General features: G+C 41.3%; 2 protein-coding genes across 3 annotated transcripts in view; one reads left to right on the plus strand and one right to left on the minus strand.

Moving 5' to 3' along the window:
* The window catches only part of RTF1 (RTF1 homolog, Paf1/RNA polymerase II complex component), a 31,450-nt gene extending 16,629 nt beyond the window's left edge, over positions 1-14,821 (minus strand). Inside the window, exons 1-4 of the mRNA XM_080344710.1 lie at positions 14,573-14,821; positions 11,559-11,669; positions 3,421-3,568; positions 1,722-1,926 (exon numbers count right to left, since the gene is read on the minus strand). Coding sequence (XP_080200836.1) covers positions 1,722-1,926; positions 3,421-3,568; positions 11,559-11,669; positions 14,573-14,650 — 542 coding nt within the window. The 5' untranslated portion in view covers positions 14,651-14,821. The remainder of the gene's footprint in view (positions 1-1,721; positions 1,927-3,420; positions 3,569-11,558; positions 11,670-14,572) is intronic.
* NDUFAF1 (NADH:ubiquinone oxidoreductase complex assembly factor 1) lies at positions 14,817-23,850 on the plus strand. 2 transcript variants are annotated; one of them, XM_080344711.1, is made up of 5 exons: positions 14,817-15,212; positions 17,065-17,677; positions 19,535-19,720; positions 20,956-21,030; positions 23,436-23,850. In XM_080344711.1, exons 2-5 carry the CDS (start codon positions 17,168-17,170, stop codon positions 23,574-23,576), a joined length of 912 nt encoding a protein of 303 aa, XP_080200837.1. In that variant the 5' UTR covers positions 14,817-15,212; positions 17,065-17,167; the 3' UTR covers positions 23,577-23,850. The 2 variants fall into 2 exon arrangements, with proteins under 2 accessions (XP_080200837.1, XP_080200838.1); XM_080344712.1 differs by lacking the exon at positions 14,817-15,212 and adding an exon at positions 15,613-15,644.
* Positions 23,851-24,717: the final 867 nt, after the last annotated feature.

Raw genomic sequence — 24,717 nt, forward strand, 5'->3', positions numbered from 1 at the left:
CATTTGAATCTCAACAGCTGAAAAATCTGGTTGTTTAAAGCCACTGTAATGCTAACTTTTTTATGCTTAAACTCCATCTTTCTACTGGCACTGGTCTGTAATAAGAACAACTGCAAAGAAGTCCCAGTGAGTCCTCCTTCAGCAGCTACATTCCAGTTAGACTCGAGTAGTTTCTACAGTCCAATTTAGGCACTTCCATTGCTACTTTCAGGAAATATGTCACCCTGAAATCTTATTTTCAGCCACTGTATTCAGAAGAATAGTGATTTCGCTGGAATTGTCCTGTAACTGAGATTCCACTGCACCATAGACTGGTCAATGCTTTAGTGAAGGGTGCATATGGACAAACATAAGAAAAAAAAATACTTAACTTCCAAAAACTGAAATTCAAGATGTGTTATCCACATCCATATTACACAGTCTGTTTTTCTTCAGTCCTTTACACCTGGATTTTGTAGACAAGAAACTGAAGTGCCTGATGAGCTTGTTGCCCTTTAAGACTTCAATATGAAGTGTAATACACAGGGCACAGGCATTGTATCACATGCAATGTCACTTGTAACCCAATAAACTCACAGCACAACGTGCACACAAAGAACAAGACAGCATTTCAAAAGCTTACCATGAAGTTAAATAACTACCCCTCACCACCACCCCCTTAGTTCTACCTGCCAACACCTTTCCGTAAAACAGGACAAACGCGTTTAATATTGAATCAGTAACTCAGGCTTAGATTGTTCAGCTTGTTTTTATCAAGTATTCTCCAGCATTCATTCTAAAAGAAAGACATTCAGTTACCATGGAAAAGTGAAAGAGATTTAAAATATGGTGTCCTTCCACCTGATCTAAATCCAGTCTTCCATTCATTTTGATCCCTTTGAGCAGAACAGCAAACTATAGAAGACACTGAAAGTAGTATTAACACCACAGACAGGCAGTGCTCTAACTGTGGCTTGGACAAATAGACAGTCTGACAGCAGTTTGCATTGACAGGATTTACTCAACACGCGTCAGTCCTCTAGAGAAATTTGTCAGTAAGTGAGAAAAGAGGTCACTGAAGAGGGAAGAGACTGGAGAAAACTTGACCCACACATGCTAAATGTTTCTCCTAGACACATGACAAGAAAAATACCTTTACTACTAGGAAGCCGCCTGACAGGACAGTGTTACAGTAACAAACCAACCCACATCAACTAATGTAGAAATCCATGAATGACAGATACAATACCACTCCTCATTATTTCAGTATCTCTCTTCTATTAGGACCCCAAGCAGCTTCACATGCATACAGAGGCAATCCTAACACTGCTCTGTACTTCCCCACTGTTTTCCGAAAAATTCCAGCACCTCATACACATCTTACACTTCGTTTGCTTTTTTCCAAAGTATCAACATGTGACAGCTAATACAAAAAAGACAGAAGAAAAAGCAGTCCTTCTGACAGCCTGGCATCCAGTGTGCAAAGTAGTACTACGGCTACAACAGTAGCTGACAGAACCACATGTATTCAACAGCTGAGAAACTTTCAGAAACTGAGTTTTACAAGAATATGCAGAATTCCTGTGGTGCGCTTCTCAACTAGCTCCAAGGATCATTTATGCAAAAACTTAATTCACTTTATAGTGCTCAGTGCTTGGATCCCAAACATGAGAGCATGGTTAACATTTCTCCACACAGCCTATATGAATTTGCTGCCAAACATCAACAGATATAAAATTCACCTTCTCTTTAGCACTTCTCTCTTCTCTATCCGGTTAAACAGCTCCTGTTCTCTCTCCTTTTCTGTCATTTGTTCCAGTCGAGCTCGGTCTTCTTCATCTCCCATAAGATCTTCTCCATAGCCATCATGGAATTCCTCATCTTCAGAGGAAGAATCTGAATCTGAGCTAGATGAGGAGCTGTTGCTTTCCGAGTCAGAGACTTCTCCTGAAACAAAAACACACAGCAGTGAGATTCACTTTGGGCAGAGCCCAAACACTTCATTGTAGCATGTTAGCAAAGGATATCAAGAATGAATTTTACACTCCTCTTCCACTATACTAAAAACATACATATAACGTAAACTAAACCCAGGAGTAAATACTTTATTACTGTAAGATACGCATGCTAAAAAATTATAAAATGAGTGGTACTACATGTAAAAACAAATTGGGTTATAAGAAAAAGTTCTTAGGAGAACAAACAAACTCCAGGAGGCCTTTTGGTTAGTGTATTAGTCTTACAGTTACATTTCTCTGCCTATAGACTTATGACCTTGAGAAGTCGTTTGTACATCCATAACTTTATAAGTGTGTGCGCACACCTCAAATGCCACTGTTAACTGCCACCAATACTCCTCATTATAGCAACTCAAAGAAACAAAATTCGTTATTTGAAGACTGCAACACTATAAACTGTCACATCACAAGATAAAGCTGGAACACACTACCCTCAAGACTCGCAAGGGTGTGATGCTAGCTCCATTACTGTAACAAGCCCTCCCAGTTACACATAGGCTTAGGGAACAGCTGGTTCCCCAAAAATATTGGGTAACACCACCTTTAAACTTGATCTAAGTCCAAGTGCTTTGATTATTTCACCTACTTGACTATGTTACAGCAAATCACAAAAGCAGACATTAGGATTCTTTCATTCTCCTCTCAGTAATTCTGGAAACTTCCAGCTTTGCAAGCTTACATCATGGAAAACCTTGATTTGTGTGCACCGATACATAAAGGTTCAATCATTTCATGCTTTGTCTGCCTCCGCTGTGCTTAATATACTTAAAACTGTAGGCTCCTTCCTATTCTCTCAACTTTTTTTAGTATCAACTGAAATCGCAACCTGCAAACCTCCATAGGCATGACGAAAACAGGAAAGAACACAAGAAGTTTGCCCAGCATTGGAACAGATTCAATATTCATGTAAAAAAGTTCTGATGAAGTCACAGTAATGATTTTTCTTCTTCCATGTCACTATAAATGTGCAAGAATTCCAATTCAGAGAAAATGCATGCAAAATGAGATCCTATTTACAATCACACAACACTACACACCTCTCCTTTTGTCATTACAAGAAGTTTGTGAAGGGAAAATACATCAATGGAAATAAAAGCAAGTGCTACCCACGCTGCAGATGGGACATGCTAGAAGTAAGAAAATAATTTTCCAGGAGAAAGTCAAGTAATGAAACATGCCGTACTTTCTTCAGTTGAAACAGTACTTGTTGCATTTGTAAGGGAGTGCCTACAGCAATGCTATACTGAATTACACGCACTTCAAGCCATGGCAAGTTTAATAGTCATCCAGAGTACTGGTTACACAAAGGAACTCTTTCAAGGCAGTCTTCAACAGCACCGTTTACACATTACTCTTTAGTGTGCACAAACGGGTAACTTCACTGGGAACTACACTGTAAGTAGAGGCACATGTGTTATCTTACCCTCTTCAGGTGCTGAGCTCTCAGCCGAGCTGTCTTTATCTGAGCTGCCTGAAGAGGCAGCTTTGTTCATCTGTTTCTTCATGGCTCCTTTCTTCTCTGCCTTACTCGCTTTTCCCTTTTTTTTGTTTTTAGAACCTCCAACAGTCCACTGCAAGGAAAGAACCAAGAAAGGGATCATGAGACACAAACATCACTTTTTTCCCCTCACACAAAACACTGGAGTTAAAACAACTGAGAAACAGCCTAGGTTTGGAAAAAAAACCCACACTAAATAAACAAACAAACAAACAAACAAACAATAAAAGGAAGCCAATATGAAACTTATTAAATGAAAACGTTTAAAAATTTTACAAGGTTTTTTGGGCTTGGTGGCCTGGAATGTTGTGTGGTTGTTTCGGGCTATTTCTTAATAAAAAAAATGAGTTATCAGTGCAAGACAACAATTGGTGGGATAGTCCATTCAAAAACAATGAAGACTTCAGAGTCTGCAATATTTGCCAGTAAAATGATTTTAAACTACTGTCCAACTGCATTTGTAAAGCTTAGCTTCAGTTTACTACTCTTAAACAGAAAAAGAAAGAGATGTGTTTACAAAACTAGTTAATTCAACAGCAGATTTTAGATTTCTTGAAGGCACACCAGTTACACATGACAGTCTTTCCAGCATCTCAGTTTTACCAGGAGTACATGGTATCTGCATTTTTATGCAACAAAACAACAGCATACTCACTCAGAGACAGTAATGCCACTGCCTGCATCTATGTGCATAAGTAGAATCAAATCGGAATTGCAGAGGTCTGGAAAAAAACCCCTCAAATGTAAAGTCTTAATTTTAATTTTATCTTAACATCATACCCTCAATTTACTTGGACTGCACTTTCCATGTACAGGACTTACACCACCAGACAGGTAACAACTTAAACCCCAGCATCCCAGGAGAGGAGCTAGTATTTACCTTAGAGTGTGATTTCTTATTAGCATTTTTGCATTGTCCCATGTAAAGCCACAGAACAGAACTGATAAGGATTGCCTGTGTATTATTTTAAGGCTTTACAATATTTTCCACTTCACCACCTCACCTCCCCAGGCGCAAGACCTTCATGCATAAGACAGTTTCTCTCTAAATAAATACATATATTTGGACTGTTATCCTCTTCATACCTGTACATTACTCATCCTTCATGCACATCACCCCCTGTTCAAGCACGCAGTCTACTAAAAAATATATGCCTAATTCAAATGAGCAAACACTCATTGCATAATGGAGATACTGTGCTCAAAACTATTCTAACCGGAAAACTAGATTTGACTTCAGGTGCACACAAACTTCAGGCTTCTCACCCAACCAACCCTTTCTGGGGTACAAATTAAGTCCATTCCTGCAGGCAGTAATCATTCCATCAAATTTGATGACGACTTCTGCCTGATTAGGAACCATCTTCAGAGAACCCTGGTGTTCAGATACTCTAAATTAAACTCAATGGAGTACTTAGAAGCTACTACCTGATATCTGCTAATATCTTTAGAATTTCCTAGGTTTTGATTGCTCTCATATCCAGCCTTGTACCTTCCATATTACCACCTGTATATTCAAAAGTATCTGTCAAAGGCCAGGCAGAAGTTTTCTCTCCTGAGGTAAAAGTACAGCTCTCTAGTGGTGAGCCTCCAATTGTAGTCCATGCCCTATGCAGTTAGCCCAGTCTGTTATGGTCTATAGGACAGATGAGAAACTGCACAGAAAGCATCTGACTCTGTATCAGCCTGTGCTTGCACTGAAGTCTTTATTGGCTTACACATTAAGGTTTTACTCGTTCAGTGTTTCAATACTGCTGTCTAATAATATTCCTGGTTAACTATGTCCATGTAAATGAGTTAAGAACAAGTTTCTATCCTGTCTGAACCTGCTCAAACCTCAATGTTAAGGACTCACCTCCTAGGTATCACAGAAAAGTGCATTTTTGCTATTTGTTTAAGAGCTCACCTACTGCCAGCACACCAGTGAAAACACAACAGTGACAAAGTGAAACCAAGCATTTAGCAGAGACCAGCAGAGCCCCCTGAACCAGGGATACAGAGGTGCCTCCTGCCCAGAGCTCTGCCACTTCTTTTCCACATTCTAACACTGAATTATACCTTACATCAGCATGCTGTATAGCAAAGAAGCACAGAGAAAGCCATAGTATACACCACAGTTATATCAAGACCTTGAGAGGTCATGTCAGGATGAAAGAAGTTAAGATCAGACAAAAACAGCAGGACTTCAGCTGGTAATAAAATGTTTAATAGCTGTAGATACCTGCATTACAGATCACTGTTCTCAGCCTTTGATTCACAAGCAGAATTGTGGAAAAAACCTGGGTCTGGGAAGATGGGACTGAAGAGAAAGCTGTGTGACAACCTCCCGAGCAACAACAAAAAGGTAATTAAAAAAATCTGTCCTAAACTAGGAAATTTTGCTTTGTTTTTTTAGGTACCGCTGGACATTACACTTCATCTCATTTTTGTTTATGCAAGTGACCTCTACATCTTTTAAGTCATAATAACTGCTTGTCACCTTCTGGTTTCAGTGCTGTCATGAAGACAAATTCTTCCTCATCCAACTCAGGTGCTTCAGGGGTTATTCAGCTACCCCAGTCTCTCATAAATGCCTGGTCATTCCTGATATCAGTACAGGACAAGACAGTGGTTTGAACAAGCCTTAAGCACACATAAATCATCAAAACCAGGACATAGTCAGCACGAGGCTCTTCTAGGCTCACAGATTGCTCTGCAGGCTCAGGGACCATCAGCTGTCATTTGGACACTGAATGACCATTCTGTACAGTTCAGAGAGAGACTAGCCAACATCACATTTCTTCTTACACCAAAGGAAGACCTAACAGAGGTCTTCTTAGCAGGTCTGGTGCAAGAAGAGAGGGGAAGACAATGCTGGAAAGCCACAGCAACCTGCAGTCCCAACCAGAGTCTTGAGCCCCTTCCTTATGCTTTAGCTCACCCGTGGAGATCAGAAAGGAAACAACATGTCTGCACATAACATCAAGTAAAAATGCACACACAGGTATAGTCAGAAATGTTTGTTCTCTTTCCCTCATCCCCACACACCTCAAACAGCAAACGATAACCGTATTTTCCAAAATCTGTCCTCTACTGCAGCTTCTCCAGGTTCCCTTTTCCAAGTCCAGTCAGGCAGAGCCAGTCAACACTTCACACACACTTTCCATGACTACAACAACTTTTCTAAACAGTCTCTTAATTCACTCCTCCCTCCTCAGCCACCATCTGGAACCCTCCATGGTTCCAGACACAGCAAGTTAGTAAACTCATGCAGAAGTAAGCTGCCACATGGCTTTCTGCTTATTGTTTAGTACTGTCACACAAGAGAGCTTTATGGTTCATCCACAGGAAGTAGCCAGAAGAGCATTTAAATATTTCCTCTTGCTTCAAAGGTTCACAGTGCTACTAGTTCGCATGTTTCCCCCAAGTCCAACTTAAGCCATCATACCCAGAGTGGACTGCCAATAACAAAAAACCCAACAAAACAAAACAAACACCAATGCCCCCCCCCCGCCCCCCCCCACCCCCCCCCCCCAAAAAAAGAAACCTAACACATTAGAAATCAGCCAGATTTAGAAGTCAGCTTCTACAAAAGCAAACACACAAAATGACTGAAGAAAACCACTTTTAGCTCAGCAAACCTGGAACATATTTCCACTAGGGAGATGAAATTAGATCGAGGAGGAAAAAAAAAAAAAAAAGAAGGAAAAAGTGATCTCTGAGAGTGCAGTAAGCATACTAATTGTCTTACCCTCACTGCTCAGACAGTCACTGTTTTCTTCTATTCTCGCAGTACCTAAACATGTTATTCACTGAGATTTTATTTTGCAAATAGGTATTCTCCCTGCCTTTTGTTTGTTTGTTTGTTTTTACATCACACCAAACAGAGATGCAAAAGCAAGGTTACCAGCTTCTCCTTGTCATATCCTTCCCTCCCAGATAGGGCTTTTACAAGCAAAAGGCAAAATTACAAGCCACAACATCAAGGCAAAACCAGTCCCGTACCAATGTGCTCCTTTCCTAGGCCACATAAACTTAAATGCCATGACAACATGACAGCTTAAGAGTGCCAAGGTACATAACATTAGCCCAGTTTATAAACATTCATCCAGTCTCCTCCATTCATATAGGGAAACAAAAGGCAGCCCTCTAGGCAAGTCATCAAAACTGCAGTTTCAGCCTGTCTGAAGACAACAGCAGGCAGTGCAGATATGAAGATAAGGCAGCATTTACTGTCTTCAGGGTTTCTCAAAGCTAGGAGAACTCCAAGACAGCACTCCAAAAGCTACAAGGAAGAAAATCTTACCTATTACTACTGTTTAACTAGTAAATAAAAAGCCCGCTACCTTTCTTGCTTTCTGAAGTCTGCACTTGCCATTCAGATGCATCAAACACCTTCACAATGACAACAAGACTAACAATTAGGAAACTTAAAGGACTTAAGGAGACTGAAGGTGTCAATAACAAAATGAAAAGGAGATAAACAAACACCTTCTGAAGCCACAGAAGGGGCTTTCCCAGGAAATGGCTGAAAAAGAAGGCTCATGGGCCAAAATATCACCAGACACCTGATCCACCCTCATCTTCTGAGTACAGCTCAAAAGATCTCATAAAAAGGTAACTGGAAAAAAACAAACAAACAAACAACAAAAACCAACTACCTACAGTAGGTTGAAATTCAGTTTAAGCAGCAAGTTAAAATTTGTTCTAACAGTACTTTGAGGGGTCCATGTGTTGAAAAATTGCAAGAACCTCTGAGTGATAAAACATTGAGATGGTAGTTACCAAATGGCAATGAAGACACACTCTCTGTAATCAAAACAAACTTGGGCATGGTACGGGCTCTGAAAACCTGCAATGTTTTATTTCAGAAGCCTGGGCCAAACTGCTGGAGATGGCAATAGCTATAAAGCACTTGGTCAACAAGTGTCTTGCATAGCTGTAGCATCACCAGTCAGTAAGCATAATCCAGACTAACAAAAGTTTAATAACTTCTCTAGACACTAGATAGTACCTTATAACCAAATTGTTGTCAGCACAAACTGCTCCCTGGGTACAAAGGAAAATTTCATTCAGTGAAAAAAATTTAAATAAAATCAAACTCATGGAGGTACTGGAATTGAATGTACACTTCCAGAGCAACTTTCTCCACTTCAGAACTCGTGTAGACTCTCATACCGTGTAACTTCGGGGGACCTGATTTATCCCCATGCTAGTTTGCAATTTAAAGAAACTACTTGGAGACCAACTTTTATACCTGTTTTGTCCACAACTGGTTCACATTACATCTTTGGGCATGCCAGCCTCCATACAATTAGCCTGAGCTATTCAGATCTGCACTTGCACTTTCTTGGGTGTGGGAAGAGTAACAGCATCTCTCCTCCTTAAGAAAAGCTTTACTATTCTTCACTTTAACAGCTAAAGGAAACTGCCCCTAAGGAAAGTCAAAATTACAAAGCACACTGCCTATATGGCTGTGTATAGGAAGACTAAAGTACAGCCCATTTCAAATCTCTTAGGCCTGAAAAATGTATGGCAAAGGGAGATACCTCTAGCCCCACCAGTAACCTGGCTAACACCAAACTGGTTACATGGGATGGTGAGCTCTTGGGTAGTCATGGCCACACATCGCTCCACAGCTAAAGGAACTGTCTGTCTCCACATCTGTATACAGCTTAGTACATCTCTTTGTGAAGATGGTACTTTTCATTGCAAAGCCCTGCAGTCATTGCTATTTATTAGTTGTCAGAACAACAGTTCATATTTAATTGAGTCATGCGTGTTCCACAGACCCACCAGAAGACTGCTCAGAGCATCCTTCTTATTTCACTGCCTGCAACTCATCTTCAGTCCCTTGGCTGGGTAATTTTATTCAGCCCACACAGGTACTTAAAATGTTACAAAACCCAGCATCTACACCATGAACACCCGATGTGGCTATGAGCTTTCACAGAAGCATATTCTCAGAAAGGCACTTAAAATATATCATTAAAGATCTACTGAAATCCCTTGGGCACCACTTAATAGATGTGGCATGATTTGTATGTGCTGTTACTCTATAATTCAAAAATACATTGCCTTTCTCTTCCCAATGCTCTCCAAACTTCCCTCCTTTTGAAAAAGGCAGAATGCAGTGTTAGACTCTGAGGCAGAGATTCAGGCTCCTTTCCTGTACACAGGACATAGTGACAATCCCATAACGTTTAGCACTTGTTAGGAATCACAAAGGATCTACACACTACAAAACCTGCATGGAAACAAATGGGTATGATTAAGCTCATTTGCCCAGGGCAACAGTTTCCATGCTTTTGCCTCAAGGTCCTCATCTTGCAGGAAAACCAGTAAGACAATTTCAACATTTAGACCCCCCTCTCCCAGCACTCAAGGTTGAGCAAAGGTCAAACTAACCACAAGAACACTGATCAAACTGCAGTTGTCTGAGCAGTAGTGTAGTCAAGCCTAGGGATGCACAGAACTGAACGACTGGCAGAAGCAGAACCGTCATAACTTCAGCCTGTCTCCCCCTGCTGTGACAAGCAGCAGTTCCAAATGCATATTTCAGGCACAGGAATAGAAGCAAATGTCCTAATTACCTCCTCTCTAAATCTTTTCCCTCTTGCTGCATGGAGGTCAGAAAGAACACAGTATCAATTAGAAATGACACAGATTAGAAAGTATCAAATGTGCATAGTGCAAAGATAACTACTGCCATCTACAAGGTCTGTGCAAATATGTCATATTCTACATAAAACAGATAGAAAACTTCATCATTGCTCTCCACACTCAAGTCTACTTTTCCAGACAAGCTGGTCTCCACACAGCTTAGAATAAATAAGCTGCATACCAGCAGATCAGAACACACAGTGACAAACTGAGCAGTCACCCAATATCAAACCTAATATCTAGTCCATTCATAATTTTCTCTCTCCTTATATTTTAAGCATATATTAGATATAAGAGTCTTTTTATTATTTATTTTTTAAAGAACAGAATTGAAGCAGAGTTCCAAGCATATTTATTTAAAAATGTCTCAGAAAGAAAACTAAACCACATGTTCTTTACACTTACTGGAAGAACTCTGCTACACTACCAAAGACTTAACAGCTAATAGTTTATCATTTGCCTACCCTATTGGTCTTCAAGTTGTCACAGTGAATAATCCTTCCTGTACTTTCAGCAAAAGCCACGCCAAACAGCTCCCTGTTAAATTTTTAAGAATTAATAGAATAAAGAACCTCTCTAAATTGCATGGGAAGCTTGCAAAAGTTATCTGTAACCTTTCAAGAAAATGTTTTTACTCAAATATCTGACTGACCTGTTTGTCAGTTCCTCTGTTTTCCTAAGTTGATTTCAATTTTCATTTATAATGAAAGCAGAGATTTTAACCAGTTTTAGAATGTAGTACGAGAACAAACAATAAAACCTAATCTAGCAGGTAAGAACTGCTGTACAAGGAATTGACAAAATCCCAGGACAAAGTAATTCTAAATTCTTCCTTGCCTTGCTTTCTTCAAAACTGTCTATAAAAACACACTCTGTTGCATGTTCAAATGACCTGACAAGCTATTTCAGAGAAGAGTTCCCGGAGAATCAAAGTAGCTAAACAGAACAGTTTTACCACCTGTAAAATAGTATCCCCAGCCTTGACCCTTTTCCTCTCTGGGGAAGGAAGCTCTTTTCTGAAGCTGAAAACCTCCCTCCCTTGAATGCAGAGTCCAGGTTTAGCAGCTTCACAGCTACTTCAACCACAAGTACTACACAGGAAAAACACTAGTTTTAAGTAGGCAAATCACCAGACCATTCAGACCATATGAACATGAGATTAAACAGGCAGTCATCTTTTCTACAGACCTTCAGACTATTTTGTATGGAGTTACAATTCAAAGCATATTAATTACAAGAAAAAAAAAATATTTGATTATACATCCTCTGGGCTTAATGTGTATCCATCTGTGCCATGGATGGCCAGTCCCACTTTATGAAGTCAATAGGCTAAATATACTGTATGATAAATACGCTTTCGCTGCTTAGGTAGAATCAGACAAATAACCCATAGTAAGTTCACTGATAACATGACAACTCACCTCATCGTCACTGTCTGACGTCTCAGAGTCTGAAGATGCTGTAGGTTTGCTCACGGGTGGCTCCTTTTCTTCTGAGTCACTGCGTTTCCGTTTGGCCAATGACAAGAGCTCCTGGTGTGAAAAATAAAACATTTATTTTAAAATGTCATAATTAGTTTTACCAACCCAGGTCACTGTACATGTGCCTTCTCTGTGACACCTGAGCATATTCCAGTAATATGATTATTCCCACTGATTAAAGAACAAAGTCTGCTTGTGTTTCATAAATACATATACACACATACAATTTTAATAGAACAGGATACTACAAACGGATTTTGAGGATAACAAGCTAGAAGTAGTAAACACAACTACCATTACTTTCTTGGTATAAATGACATAAGACAAATTATTTTCAGAGACATGTCCAGGTCTGTTTTATTTGGATTAGGTAATAATTAAAAAACATCCTAACTACAATCTGTAGCATTAACCCCAAAAGCCACTAGAGAGCACATCCTTCTTCCAAGCAAAATCACAGTATCACAGTATGTTTGGGATTGGAAGGGACCTCAAAAGATCATCTAGTCCAATCCCCCTGCTAGGTGTTTGCAATTATACACTTTAAAAGGGAAATACTTCAGGCCTCACAGTATCACACAGTATCACAATGTCATGGCTGACAATATTTAGTCAGCCTGTTCAATTCCTTTTCACTGTCCCTACATACCACAGAATGCAATTAAAGCTTTGGATGGACACATATCAGGCACTGAGCCCAAAGTCTGTGAAACTAAGTAGAGCTGTTTCTCCAAAGGAAGCATTTGCAAAGGCAACACATACCAGCACAAAGAACTAAATGGCTCTCAAATAATCTCATCATCTGCTGTTCATAGCTTGTTCAGATGATAGAAGTGGTATCATAAACCAAACATTTCGGAAGCTGCATTACTGTCTTTGTAGTCTGTGACACATAATTTATTCTTAAAAACATTGCTCTGGGGCTGATGAACCTCAGCTATGAGTAGAAATACAGTCATACCAAATTCTGCAGTCTTGGGAAGCCAACACTAGATTGGTTTGCATCAGCTTTACAACTGGAGGATTATCTCCACAGCAAATGGATTACAATTTAGTACCTCAAATGAGAACATAAACACTGCAGAAATGGATGGGCCAGACTAGTTATCAACAAAGAAATCTTCCATTAGTAAGGGCATTTTACAAACCTTGCTCTGAAGAAGGCATGCAACATCATCAGAGCACATTCGTACAATCAACGATTCTCTTTAGCTCCTAATGTTTTCTACAATCTTTTCCAGAATTTCTCTCTCTCAACTGTCTCTAAGTAGTCCTTCAAGCCAGATTACCTTCCTGGATGGTATCTTGGCGTATTTACCACTACTTTTATGCCAAGCAATTTTCCTTCTTTCTTTCTATCCTCGTTCTGTTTTCCAAGATACTATATTAGTAAGACTTCTACTCCTTTGATTCAACAAGCCTAGATTGCCAAGGGAAGCTGTCAAACATTGAACCTACAGGGGTCTCAGTATACTCTCATCCTTAAAGCACACAACAAATACACTGCTTCCCTGACACCTAATCTTTGTCCCTGCGCATACATATCCCTGCTGTTATAGTTGCTACAAACAGCTCAGTGGAGGCAGAAGCACCTATTGGTCAGCTACAGATGCAGATGCATTCTTCCAGGGAATGATGGAACAGATGCAGAACCATGCAGTTATTCCTACCACCATCACTCTGAGTGCCTGATCTATGCTAGAGCTAGTCCTTCTATTTTCAAGCTCTGAAGAAACTACCAAACTAATGTATGAGTGGTGAGTGTTGGCAGCTCTAAGGACTCTAGAGGCATGCAAGATCAGGGCATACTCTGCTCCAGTATACTTGTGTAACGGAGCCTCTGATTTTTCTGAAGCGCCAAGCTGCAAAATTATTTTTGAGTGTTTGGGAAGGCTTTTTATTGCAACACAGCAACAGCTTTGATATTAAAAACTCTGAAGGTCCTGCATGTAAATTACACCAGACCTGTAGGCTTCAGCATAGTTAACCAGCCAAACCTCTCCCAGCACTACCATACAAGCTGCAATACACTTCACCTACAATGTCTTTATGTACCATTTGAATCACATCATCAACATCTGGCATCACCAAAAGATGAATCTTTGAAAGCAGCCTCCTCCACAGTGGAAGATGTCCCCTTTGCAGCCCTGACAGGGTTTAACTGGTGCCAGACAGAACCACAGAATGTTAGGGATTGGAAGGGACCTCAAGAGACCATCTAGTCCAATTCCCCTGCCGGAGCAGGAACACTTAGATGAGGCTACACAGGAATGTGTCCAGGCGGATCCTGAATGTCTCCAGGGTAGGAGACTCCACAACCCCCCTGCACTTCCAGTCCCAGGAGATGCCCTGATAAATAAACAGTTCTCCTTGTTACACCTACAGGCTCCTAGCTCTGTGCAGTTTCCCATCAAGAGAGCTCCTCCAGCTCAATCGCCAAGATTGAGGAGAGCGCATTACACACGCATTAACCACCCCTTCTGGAGCCGCCTGCCCCGAAGGGCTCCCTGGGCCGGCGGGGGGCAGGGACCTGACACGCTGCTCTCCCCGCGTGAGAAACCAGCACAGAAAAGTTGTCCAGCCCTTTGGGCTTCTACCCCCACTGCCCCAGGGGTGACGACCCCCGGCAGCTGGGCCCCGCTCCTCCCTCCCCAGGGCCAAACCGCCCCGGAGCATCGCCCCTCCGAGTGCCGCCCTCCTGCAACCACCGGGCCCGCTGCAAAGAGCCCCCAAAACCCGCCAACGCGGGCCGCCTGCCACGGGCAGGCCGGGGACCCGCCGGAGGGGCGCAGGCTCTCTGCACAGAGGCCGCGGGAGTCCCCACGGGGCCGAGGGGAGCGGCGGCGGCGCGCGGCCCCCGGGCGGGAGTGAGGGAACGAGGGGGATGGCGGCGCCGAGCCCTACGCGGGCTGGGGATCTCAGGCCCCGCGTCCGGGCTGGGCCTCCCCGCGCACCTGATCTAGGTTCTCTTCACTACCGCTATCCTCGGTATCGGAGTCGATAAGGACGCGGCCTTTCCGCTTCTTCACCATGGCGGGGCCGGCTTTTTTTTTTTTTTCCCCCCTCCCTCCCCACCCCGGCGCCGACGGCGGCGCGGCGCTCACAGCGGCCCGGCCTGCCCCGCGCCACCCGCCCGACCGGTACACAAAGGGCACCGCGCATGCGCAGCGCGCCGGGGCGGGAAGGAGGGCGGGGCCAGCACCCGTGAGGGGAGAGGGGCGAGGAGGGGGAGGTGACAGCGGGGGTAGCTGTCTGCTCCTCGTCCCTCTCTACTCCCCTCACCTCCCCTCACGGGCGTCGGCCCCATGCTGAGGGCGGTTTGTCGGCCCCCATCAGCGTTTATTCGAGCTGTCCCGTTACGTGTCCCTCACAAACAGGCATCTCCCCCCTCAGCCTCTAAACGCAAAGATATTTGCGAATAAGCCGCTCGGCATAGTGTAGCAGCTTCTCTACGCCGCAGAGCGAAGGGAAGATTTCGCCTTCGCTGTCGGTGAGGGTGGGAGCTCCATGGCTACCGCCGGCGGAACCTGAGCGCCGCGGTGCGTGTTCCCCCGCCGGGCCGGAAGCGGAGGGACCCCCGGTAACGGCGGGAAGGTGAGGCGGCGCCGTAGGGCGCGGGTGGCGGTCGGGGAGTGGGGGGTGTCGAGGCGGCCGCTTTTACGGAGAGGCTGCTACCGCCTGTCGCCGGGTCCCGGCCTCGCCTCTGCCCTCTGGGCTCGGGGAAGGCGGGCGGGATGTGGGCGCTGTGGGGCGGTGAGGTGCCGGCGGGGCCGCGGCTGGCAGTCTAGGTTCGGTAACTGCGGCGCGGTGAATCTGCGCCAGCGTTACATCGGCGTGCTGGTAAAACGGTGCCTAGGCTCAAAAACCGTGCAGAAGTAACGTTTATTAGAATTTCCCGTTTTCTCTTCCTTGCTGAACGTGTGACAGAGAAAATGTGGGTTCCTCCAATGTGGTTTAATCTACAGTGGATAACTTCAATTGGAGTATGAGAATAATAGGAGTGAGTTTCACCATGAGTTGCGGGAGGTATGTGGCGTGTGGAGAAGAGAGTGGCGCTCACCACGAGTCTCTCCGCAGTGTTGGCTAATACAAGTTATTATCTGTTTATGTATATTGTGTTTGGGTGACAGAGTGCAGTAAGATGGTTTGCAAGGGCTATCACTACAGCTGTTTAAAGATGAAGACTAGTTTGCTGATAAGGTGTTAAGCTGTGTAGAGCAAGCATCTGCATGTCAGGTCATGTTGCAGGAGAAAGAGGGAATGAAGATGTGTAAACCATGGAAAAAGAAAGGACTATCCTACTGGTGCTCTGTGGGAGTTTGTAACTGAGTTATGTGGGCCTTCCAATAAAAAATTAATTAAAAAATTAAAAATTCTTAGAGGAATTTAATAGGCTGAATGGTCCAGTATGGCACTTCCATAATTTTGTTTTGGTTTGGTACATTCTTAAAAGCTCAGAGATGATGAACTGATTTGACATAATTATACAATTTATTCTGTGAAAAACAAACAAACAAAACCAACAACCCAAAACCAAACCAACAAACCAGGCAACTAGTCTGTTTAATCTTATGCGTCAGAGATAATAGCCTTTGTAAGAAGTATTGAACATTAAGGCTCTCTGTTACAAATTAGAGAATAATGGAGTGGCACAACTCTTCTTACTTGCAGTGATGCAGAGAGAAGCGAAAAAAATATTTTTAGATTTTTTTTTCCCGAAACTTAAAAAACAAAAAACAAACAAAAAACAACCACAAAAACCTATTGAATTTCAGTCTTTCTTGTTAAATCCTTTGGTCTTTTTAAACCTCTAATCTTAAACCAGACGAGCAGAGGGGTCAAGGGTCTGGTGGCTGCTCCGGCAGGGGGATTGAACTAGATGATCTTTCGAGGTCCTTTCCAGTCCCAAACATTCTGTGATTCTGTGACTTATGAAAGAAACGTGTATTATGGCTGCTATAGGACTTCATATCTGAAGTCTTGTCATCTGTCATGTCAGGTGAGATTGTCATTCTGGTCCATATGGCAGCAGGGTCTACCTGTTGTCAATTTGTGATTTTCTTGCAGGAGATAATACTTTATAGTTGTATAGATGCCATCTTTTAGAAACATTCTTCTTGAGGTTGTTTTTTGCTGGTGTTACTCATAATACCTAAACTTACAGTGAAGGGGATGAACAGGGATTGCTTTTTTCTATTTCCAGTTTTATTTGAAGTATTTTACTTATCTTTTCTTATATACATGGGTATTTTGCATCCTGGTGGAGGGGTTTCTACAAACCATTAAGTAAACTACAAGTCTGAGAAAGTGTCATACTTGATGTTATTTTTTTATTCCTCTTTCCAATGGCTTAGATTTCTAGTTAATATCTGTTTTAAAAACTAAACAGTTTTACAGACATCCTATATGTTTTGGTTTTGTTTTAATATATTCCCTTTCATTAAAGGTGGAGATAAACTTCGGTAACTTCCTCTGGATATTGGTTTTGTTAAATTAATTTCAAACCTGTTAGTTGCCTTACTGGACGTGAACTCTTCAAGTTTACCATAATGGCTCTGACTACTACGTTGCTGAGCAGTGCTTACTTACGCGGTAGATGCTACAGGCACAAAGTTTTGCACCCTTTACTTGGACCTCTCCTCAGCGATTCTGTGTCAAAATCATATAGCAGCTACAGGAGGCCAGGGTCACAGCCTGAGAAAAAAATGTCTTGGCAAGATATTGATTTCAATTTTAAGAAGAGCTTTGATGTCTTAAAGACTCAGCTAAGCATGCTGAAGAAGGAGACCAAGGATTACTTAGTAGGGCCTGGAGGCCATCGATTTGATCAGTACCTGTTGGAACAGACAAAGGTGGTGTGGGAGTTTCGGAGCCAAGAAGATTTGAATAAATGGGTTATTTCCTCTGATGTGGAGATTGGAGGCAAAAGTGAAGTTTACCTCCAGTTGGGTAGGAATAACCAGGCTGCTCTGCTCTATGGAACCCTCAATACAGAAGTGCCTCGTGATGGGGAGACGCAATACAGTGGATATTGCAGTATGAGAGCGAAACCGCTCATGGTAAGTACAGCTTCATGTTTGCATAATTTCTGTTATTTACTTAGATAGTGTGTGATCCCAGTGACAAGTAGTGGGCTGCTATTTACAGTGGTTGAAGCAGATCACTTCCAGGAGTATGAGATATTCCTTCACGGATGTAATTGCTGCTGTATCCTTTGACCTGGAAGGAACTTAAACTTTTTCTTGGATTTTGTTTTCCTTTCTTAGAGAAGGAATGATGTATGTTTGATCATTTACTTATGCACAATAGGTCATCCACTCATTAAGACAGCCCTGTTTGCAGCCTCCTTGAAAATGAAGGAGCCTTTATATCAAAAATTGGTATGATTAAAATAGATATCTCTCTAAATTTGAAGTCAATTGGATGTGTCATAAGGACAAATTTTCTGGGCTTTTACTTGGCCTGTTCATCAAAATTGGTTTAGGTGAATGTGCTCATCTTTTTTCTCACAGGAACAGAAAATAGTGCTTTGAAATTTATTTTTAAAGGTCTGACTCCTATTGTACATCAGAAAAAGCAAGACACAAATCTTTGATAAGCTCAGAATTGAGCAAAACAGAACCAGAAGGGGATGTTCTTATTATTGATGCTTCTTGTTTCAACCCTTATTTTTAAGCACCTTTAGAAGCAACGGAATATTTTGATTCAGTGTATAAAATGCTTAACTTTTTAGTCCATTTTATTGTCTGTGACTTGGCACAAGTACACAAGTAAGATCTGTTCTGGGCCAGAAACTTGAAGAGCAGAGAACATGAGCAAGAAGAATCAATGGGCAAATGAGAGGCAGATAAATACGGATTAAAGTGGTGACACTGGGTGAGGGCAACGGAACAATATGTTGCATTTCACCTGAGTTAAATTCCCAGGACTGCTGCTGACTCGTGCAGATGTGACTCAAACTTTCACCTCCTAATTCTGAAGTAGAGGAGTGTAGCAGTCCAGCTTTATAATGCAGTTTGAAATCAGAGGGTGAAAACATAGATACAAAGGCTCTTTTTTATTTAAGAAAAAAGGCTCAAAACTGGCAAAACCATAAACTCAAGTAGCCACAGCCATTGTATTAATGATCTACTCCTCCTATTACTTGTAAGATGAATTGGTAGGACAGTTGATAGGTAACCGTAGTAGTGCAGTAAGATAACAGGGAAACTTCTGACTTTTTTTGTGCTAATTCTGACCTGGTTTAAGCAATTCTGGCCAAGAATAGCCCCGACCCCCGTCCCCCCATCACTCCAAGTGACCTCAGTGTAACTCTCCGAAGACTCTTTGATCTTCCTATATGTGAATTGCAACACTTGGACTTCTAAGATATTTAGGAAAAAATGCAGTTGAGAATTGGATACACTTTCAATCCATACCATTATGCACAGTTAATGACAAAAAGTATTGGGAATCATTAAATGCTTCCAGTGCTTATGTCAGCCTTCAATAGGGAAGTTAATTAAAAAATTATCCCACTTCTTCAGTTTCTTGTAATCACCTCTGAATAAGGTAGTACTGACCACAGAATGTTAAACTTAATGAGCTACATAACTAGTGATCCATCACTCCAGGGTTTGTGTACTTGCCTGGTGGGGAAGGAGATCTGGTTTCTGACAGTTAAAAGATTGTGATTTATTATTAGAGCGTGAGTCTTCAGAGCAGCAATACTGCAGTTTGTAGGCTCGAATACAGTGCTGAAGGAAATTCAGTGAGATCAGCAGCTAGTATGATAAAAGAGTAACCCAGTTTTCACTATATTGCAGTAGATATTGTCGTAGTAATGAGGGTGCTGATCAAAGCAATAGTGCTCTGTTCTTCATAATGGAAATTTCCACCATCAATGAGGAGTAATTGTATTTATTAATGGTTTGTAGGGATCTTTTTTTAGGAAGAAGTACTATGACTGGTCAAACTTCAACAGTCTGTATTTACGTGTCCGTGGAGATGGCAGACCTTGGATGATAAACATTTATACAGACCCTTACTTCTCTCATCAAAAGGATGACCTCTACAACTACTTCATGTTCACCCGAGGAGGCCCGTACTGGGAGGAAATAAAGGTGAACTAACGAGTCTTTCAAACTAAGGAGGCTGGCTGGGGGTCCTGGCCACAGCTCTGTGGAAGCAAATTCTTTCAACAGTCACAGTTTGGTGTTTTTGTTGTCCATTCAGCAATGTCTCTCTTACCTGTACTTACACAACAGACCTGCATTTAGCTTGGGAGTTCCCAAAATTGTAAATCACTGGATTGTGGGAGGTCACACTGTGTCAGTTGTGTTAAAAGATTTGATCCACCACACTTTCACTTGAACATCTGCTGTTAGCTCTTGCTGGAGTAATCAAATGGATACAGTGATTGAAGCTTAGCAGGTGTTGTCAGGAATGTTCTGTGATAACTGTTTTATCTGTAATACAACGTGATGGAGATTGGTGTAGGATTTGTACCCTGTGACAGGATTTGCTTAACCTGCTGACTTGCTAGAGTTGGTTAGACTTGAAGATGTGGTTTGTCGTTTATGGCCTTTGAATCTGTGACGCAAAATATTTGTAAGAAGTGGGAGTTCCAGCTCTTTTCTGACGAAACTTGGGGAACTTTTGTAATTCGCTGATGACAACATTAAGGAGGTTTGTATGTCCTTATGAATTGCTGTTCAGTGCTTCATAATATTGTTCTCCAGTCATATGAGAGCAGCTCACTGTTTCATGGCTGAGGAGTCAGGAGGATGAAAAGCAGAGAGTCATTGCTAGCTTGTATGATTTCCCCTAATCCACACCCGCCAACCCTCGTGTGTCCTACCTCTTATCACAGCCCCTCCTCTTTCTTGTTCCCACTGCATTCAAACCCATTTTTTACATTATTCTGAACTGCTTTGCTAGAGTATCAATGTCTCTATGAAGTTTGCACTGTGAAAGACACAGCTTGTGTATAGATGAGCTGTCAATATACATGCATGCAAGACTTTAGACTTTTCATTAACTTCTGTTTTATGCTGACATGTTACTGGAAGGTTCTGTTGTAGATGTGAACAACTGCTTTCTGTGCTGCAGCTTCTCATTGTATCCTAACAGGCTAATGATCCTGCACAACAGCTACAAACAGCCTCCACAGGACAGCGTGAGGCTGGAAGTGGCTGCCAGTGGTCAATGAAAGGGTTAATGTGGCCCATTTCTCTGTGCCAGTTTTATGTACCCAGATAGTGCTGGTACCAGATTTAATGTGCTAAGGGAGGGTTTTCTTAATTTTTTTATTCTATGTACTGGTGACACTAAAGCCTGGTTTGGTTTTTCCTCTCAGATTCCATTCTCCAAATTCTTTCTCTCCAGTCGGGGAAGAATCCAGGATGACCAACATCCTATCTGGCTAGACAAGGCAAGTTTTCTATAGGCTTTATCTGAAATATCTTTTAAGATTATATTTTGATTATATAGATAATTCACAAATCCTTTAATGTTTATGGATTTGAAATTAAAGGGCCTCTTTGTGTTATAAGGGTACTTATTCTTGTGTTTTTGCCTTTAAATTATCCTACTTTGTGATAGCAGTGCTAGTTTACTTCAAAGTAGCTCCAAAAATATTTTTAAGAGATTTAGAAAACCGAGAAACAACTCACAACTTATGCAGCCTTTCAAATAATGAAAATTTTTTTTTAGGTGTAATCAAAGTGACTAAAATCTAAAGTGCCAGCTGGCACAGTACCATCCAAAGTAATAAAAGTATCATAAACTTCCTTCCTAACAGAAGACTATAAGGGATATAATATTTTGAGATTTTATTTGAGGATATACTGTATCGGTGACCTTAATGGTGAGCAGTAAACTGGTGTATTTATAGGCAGTTTTAAGTAAATGTGTTGAGCATTTTAAATTGTGTTTCTACAAATAAGTAGACTAATTCACTGATTTAGTGGAGGAGACCTGTTGGAAAAAGTTGTTTCTGTGTCTTTTTTTTCTTTTAAATTTCAGTGACCCTCCTGTATGTAATTGAGGGCTGCTTAATACTCAATGACTACCAAGAGGAAAACAATGTTAGCAGTACATATGTGGAGAAAATAAAGAGCCCATTACTTGAATCAATATTAGTCACCTGGAGTGCTACATTCAGTTCCTGATTGCCTTAATGAAAAAAAAAAAATAGGGCAATTGAGTGATTGTTTTCATGCTGCCAGTCTGTTTTAAAACAAGTTGAAGCTGTAGAAATCAAGTATGAAAGATACTGAGGAGCAAGAAAAAACAAGCTTCATGAAATAAAGCTGTTATAAAAAGCCTATATTTAAATACACACTGAAGAATTTATCCGGATTTGGAATATACAGTCATGAAAAAATGGTAAATGAGAACATAAAGTTGTATATGGGGTGTTTAAAAAATATTTATGAGGAGTTAAAGGGAAAAAATGATACTTGATGTAAGCATCCATTTTCTTTCCTTGTTATCTTACACTTAGTATTTCATAGTAGAAATTATACACTTGTATATAATACAAAGTGTAATTTTACAAATGTATTTTAAAGAAACCTAAAAATAGGGGAAGCAGTGTGAAGGCAATTAAACAAATCATAGATAAAATGTCTTGGTCCCTCATGGTACTATTATATGTTTTCCCAGGAGCCAGGAAAGGTGTTAAACCAGAATAAAAAGGCAGGAAATAGCCAGTGTATCTAGGGCTTGCAAAGGAATAGATTCTTCAGAGCAGAGAGTTTAGGTGACTCCTGTAATCAGTATGAACCAGAAAGATAGAGCTTTAAAGGTTCTCCAGGCTCCACAAGCCAAGGGGCTGATTGTAGGAGCTTGCTTCAGGGGAAGAAACAGCATTTAAAACATTGGAATGATCTGAGAGTCACATTAGTGCATTTAATTTCTTTAGCTTTGTTCTATTATTTATTTAGCATACACTTATGACATATATTTAGCATTACTTTCCTCTAAGTGCAGCAGTCTGTAAAACTGTGGGTACAGCTCAGACCTGCACTTGTAGCAGGGCTGGGAAGCAGCTGGAGCTTAATAGGTGGTGTGGCACTGGTCACTCTAGCACTGGTGGCACAGCTGGTTCAAGAGCTGCTGGAGTCTCTGAAGGGTGAGTGGTAAGAGCTGGGAGATCTTTCAGGCAAGCCACAGGCTGATAGGAAACATGCCTGAGCCACATGAGTTTGTATGGACTTTATCAGCCAGAATCAAAATTATATTTAAAAAAAAAAAGTGGAGAACATTATGGGAAAGGAATGAGGAACATTCTTATATATAAGAACATTCTTATAGATAAAAGCATTATTTGAGTTGGGAAACAGTAGCCAAGAATTTGCCTTAATATAAAACTGTTACAAAGTTTCGTGCTTTTTTAAAATGTCTGTTTTGGTGCACTTTCCCCCTATACCCAGTGTATGACAATCTAGAATAAAAGTTCACTTCCATCCTTAATTACTTTGTGTTTGCTACTCACAAAAGAATTGTAACAGACTATGAAAATATGTTTATATGCAGAATCATAATGAAACTGACACTACACAGACCTTGAAGGGTAGAAATTAGAGTGTTGCCTCAGCTATTTCTAATAAAGGGCTGAACACTGTGGTAGAAAGGCAAAGGGGAAGTAGTTCCTGCTAGGGTCTGTATCAAAAATGTGGTAGTGTTCAAGCTTTCAGAAATAACACTGCACTTCAAACAAATACCACTGTTTACAGTGGATGACCACAAGTTGTTTGTAAAATATGGAAGTAGTAGATAGAATTGTTTTACTGTAACATAAATACTGTTCTAATGTAGGTATCTTTTAATTAGGTTAGTACCCTTGGCTTCACCATTGGAGATAAAGTAGATGGTCCATTCCAGCTGGAGATTGATTTTATTGGCTTGCTAAATGATAGAGCTCATACAGAAGAATTTGCCTATGAAATGTATGAAAAGAATCCTCGAGACTAAGTTGGACTGGTTCTTCAGATGCTTGGTTCATTTTAATAAAACACTTTACCATGTGGCTTGTAACAACTTGAAGATTCTATGTAAACATTGAGGTAAGTCCATGAAGTGTTGACTGTAGTGATCTGACTAGAGTGACACCATTGCCATCCTCAAGCTGCCAAACACAGAATCCTGGAGATACTACACATACATAGACTGGGACAGAGCCTGAGACTTGCAATGCACTCCTACAGAGTAGGAACTGTTGACTAAGTTTTGGCTTCTGCCCTGACCTTTACAGAAATAAAGGTATTTCATGAGCATGTTGTAGTTCTTTTTTGTACAACAATTTCATTTTCTACAGTATATGGTTTGTAGACTAGCTGTAAAACACATCTGCTAATTTTAAACTTGAAAAAGTATGATGGGAATTAATACCCCGAGGAATGGTGCTGTGGTGTGACTCAGCCACTGAAATTTACTCAGAGCAGCCTGAGAAGTGGAAAAGGCCAAACTATTTTAACCTTTAGCTCTGGCTTCTCTGAATAACTAAAAAAAGAAAAAGCTGCCACTGCCAAAAGTGAAAGAGCAGCTCTGCAGTAGGCTCAGCTTTTCCCTAGAGCTGCTGCTGCTAGCCCTACAGCTTTACAGAGCTAAGGCTGTTGAAAAGCAGCACTGCTCCAAGAGGGGCGGGGGGGGAGGCACCCCCACCATTCTCTCCTCCGTGAAAAGGCACAGCTCAGCCTGATGAGCACCATTAGAGGGCAGGTCAGATCATGCTTTTCTGCTGTGTGCTGTTGGCTTAACTCAGGTGTACTGCAACAAGTCACAGCCTCAGCTGGTAGCACCAAAGCTCAATACTTCCCCCTTTTTCACAGAAGTCTGGTTTCCAGTAAGCTGGGAAATGTTTTAAAGAACAAGTGCTGAATGTCACAAACTTAGTCTCATCAAAGCATTGACTTCTTCTCCAGTGACCTTAAGTGTACTTCACAAATATTAAGTGTACCTATATTTTATGTGGAAGAGGCCACAAAGCAAGCTGGAACAGGGTCTTACACTATCATTTTCCTCTTGCACAGAATTAAATAGCTCAAAAGGGGTGATGGTTATTGTTTCTAAAGGCAGCAGAACAAACATGCTTTCATAAAGTGACAGGGAGGCT

The sequence above is a fragment of the Nesoenas mayeri genome, assembly GCF_963082525.1.
Source record: "Nesoenas mayeri genome assembly, chromosome: 5".
In the NCBI taxonomy this organism is placed as follows: Eukaryota; Metazoa; Chordata; class Aves; order Columbiformes; family Columbidae; genus Nesoenas; species Nesoenas mayeri.

Coding starts and splice junctions, on each gene's coding strand:
- NDUFAF1 (XM_080344711.1), top strand. CDS start 17,168: ATGGCTCTGACTACTACGTTGCTGAGCAGTGCTTACTTACGCGGTAGA. Junction 17,678..19,534: donor TGAGAGCGAAACCGCTCATG/GTAAGTACAGCT, acceptor AATGGTTTGTAG/GGATCTTTTTTTAGGAAGAA. Junction 21,031..23,435: donor ATCCTATCTGGCTAGACAAG/GCAAGTTTTCTA, acceptor TCTTTTAATTAG/GTTAGTACCCTTGGCTTCAC.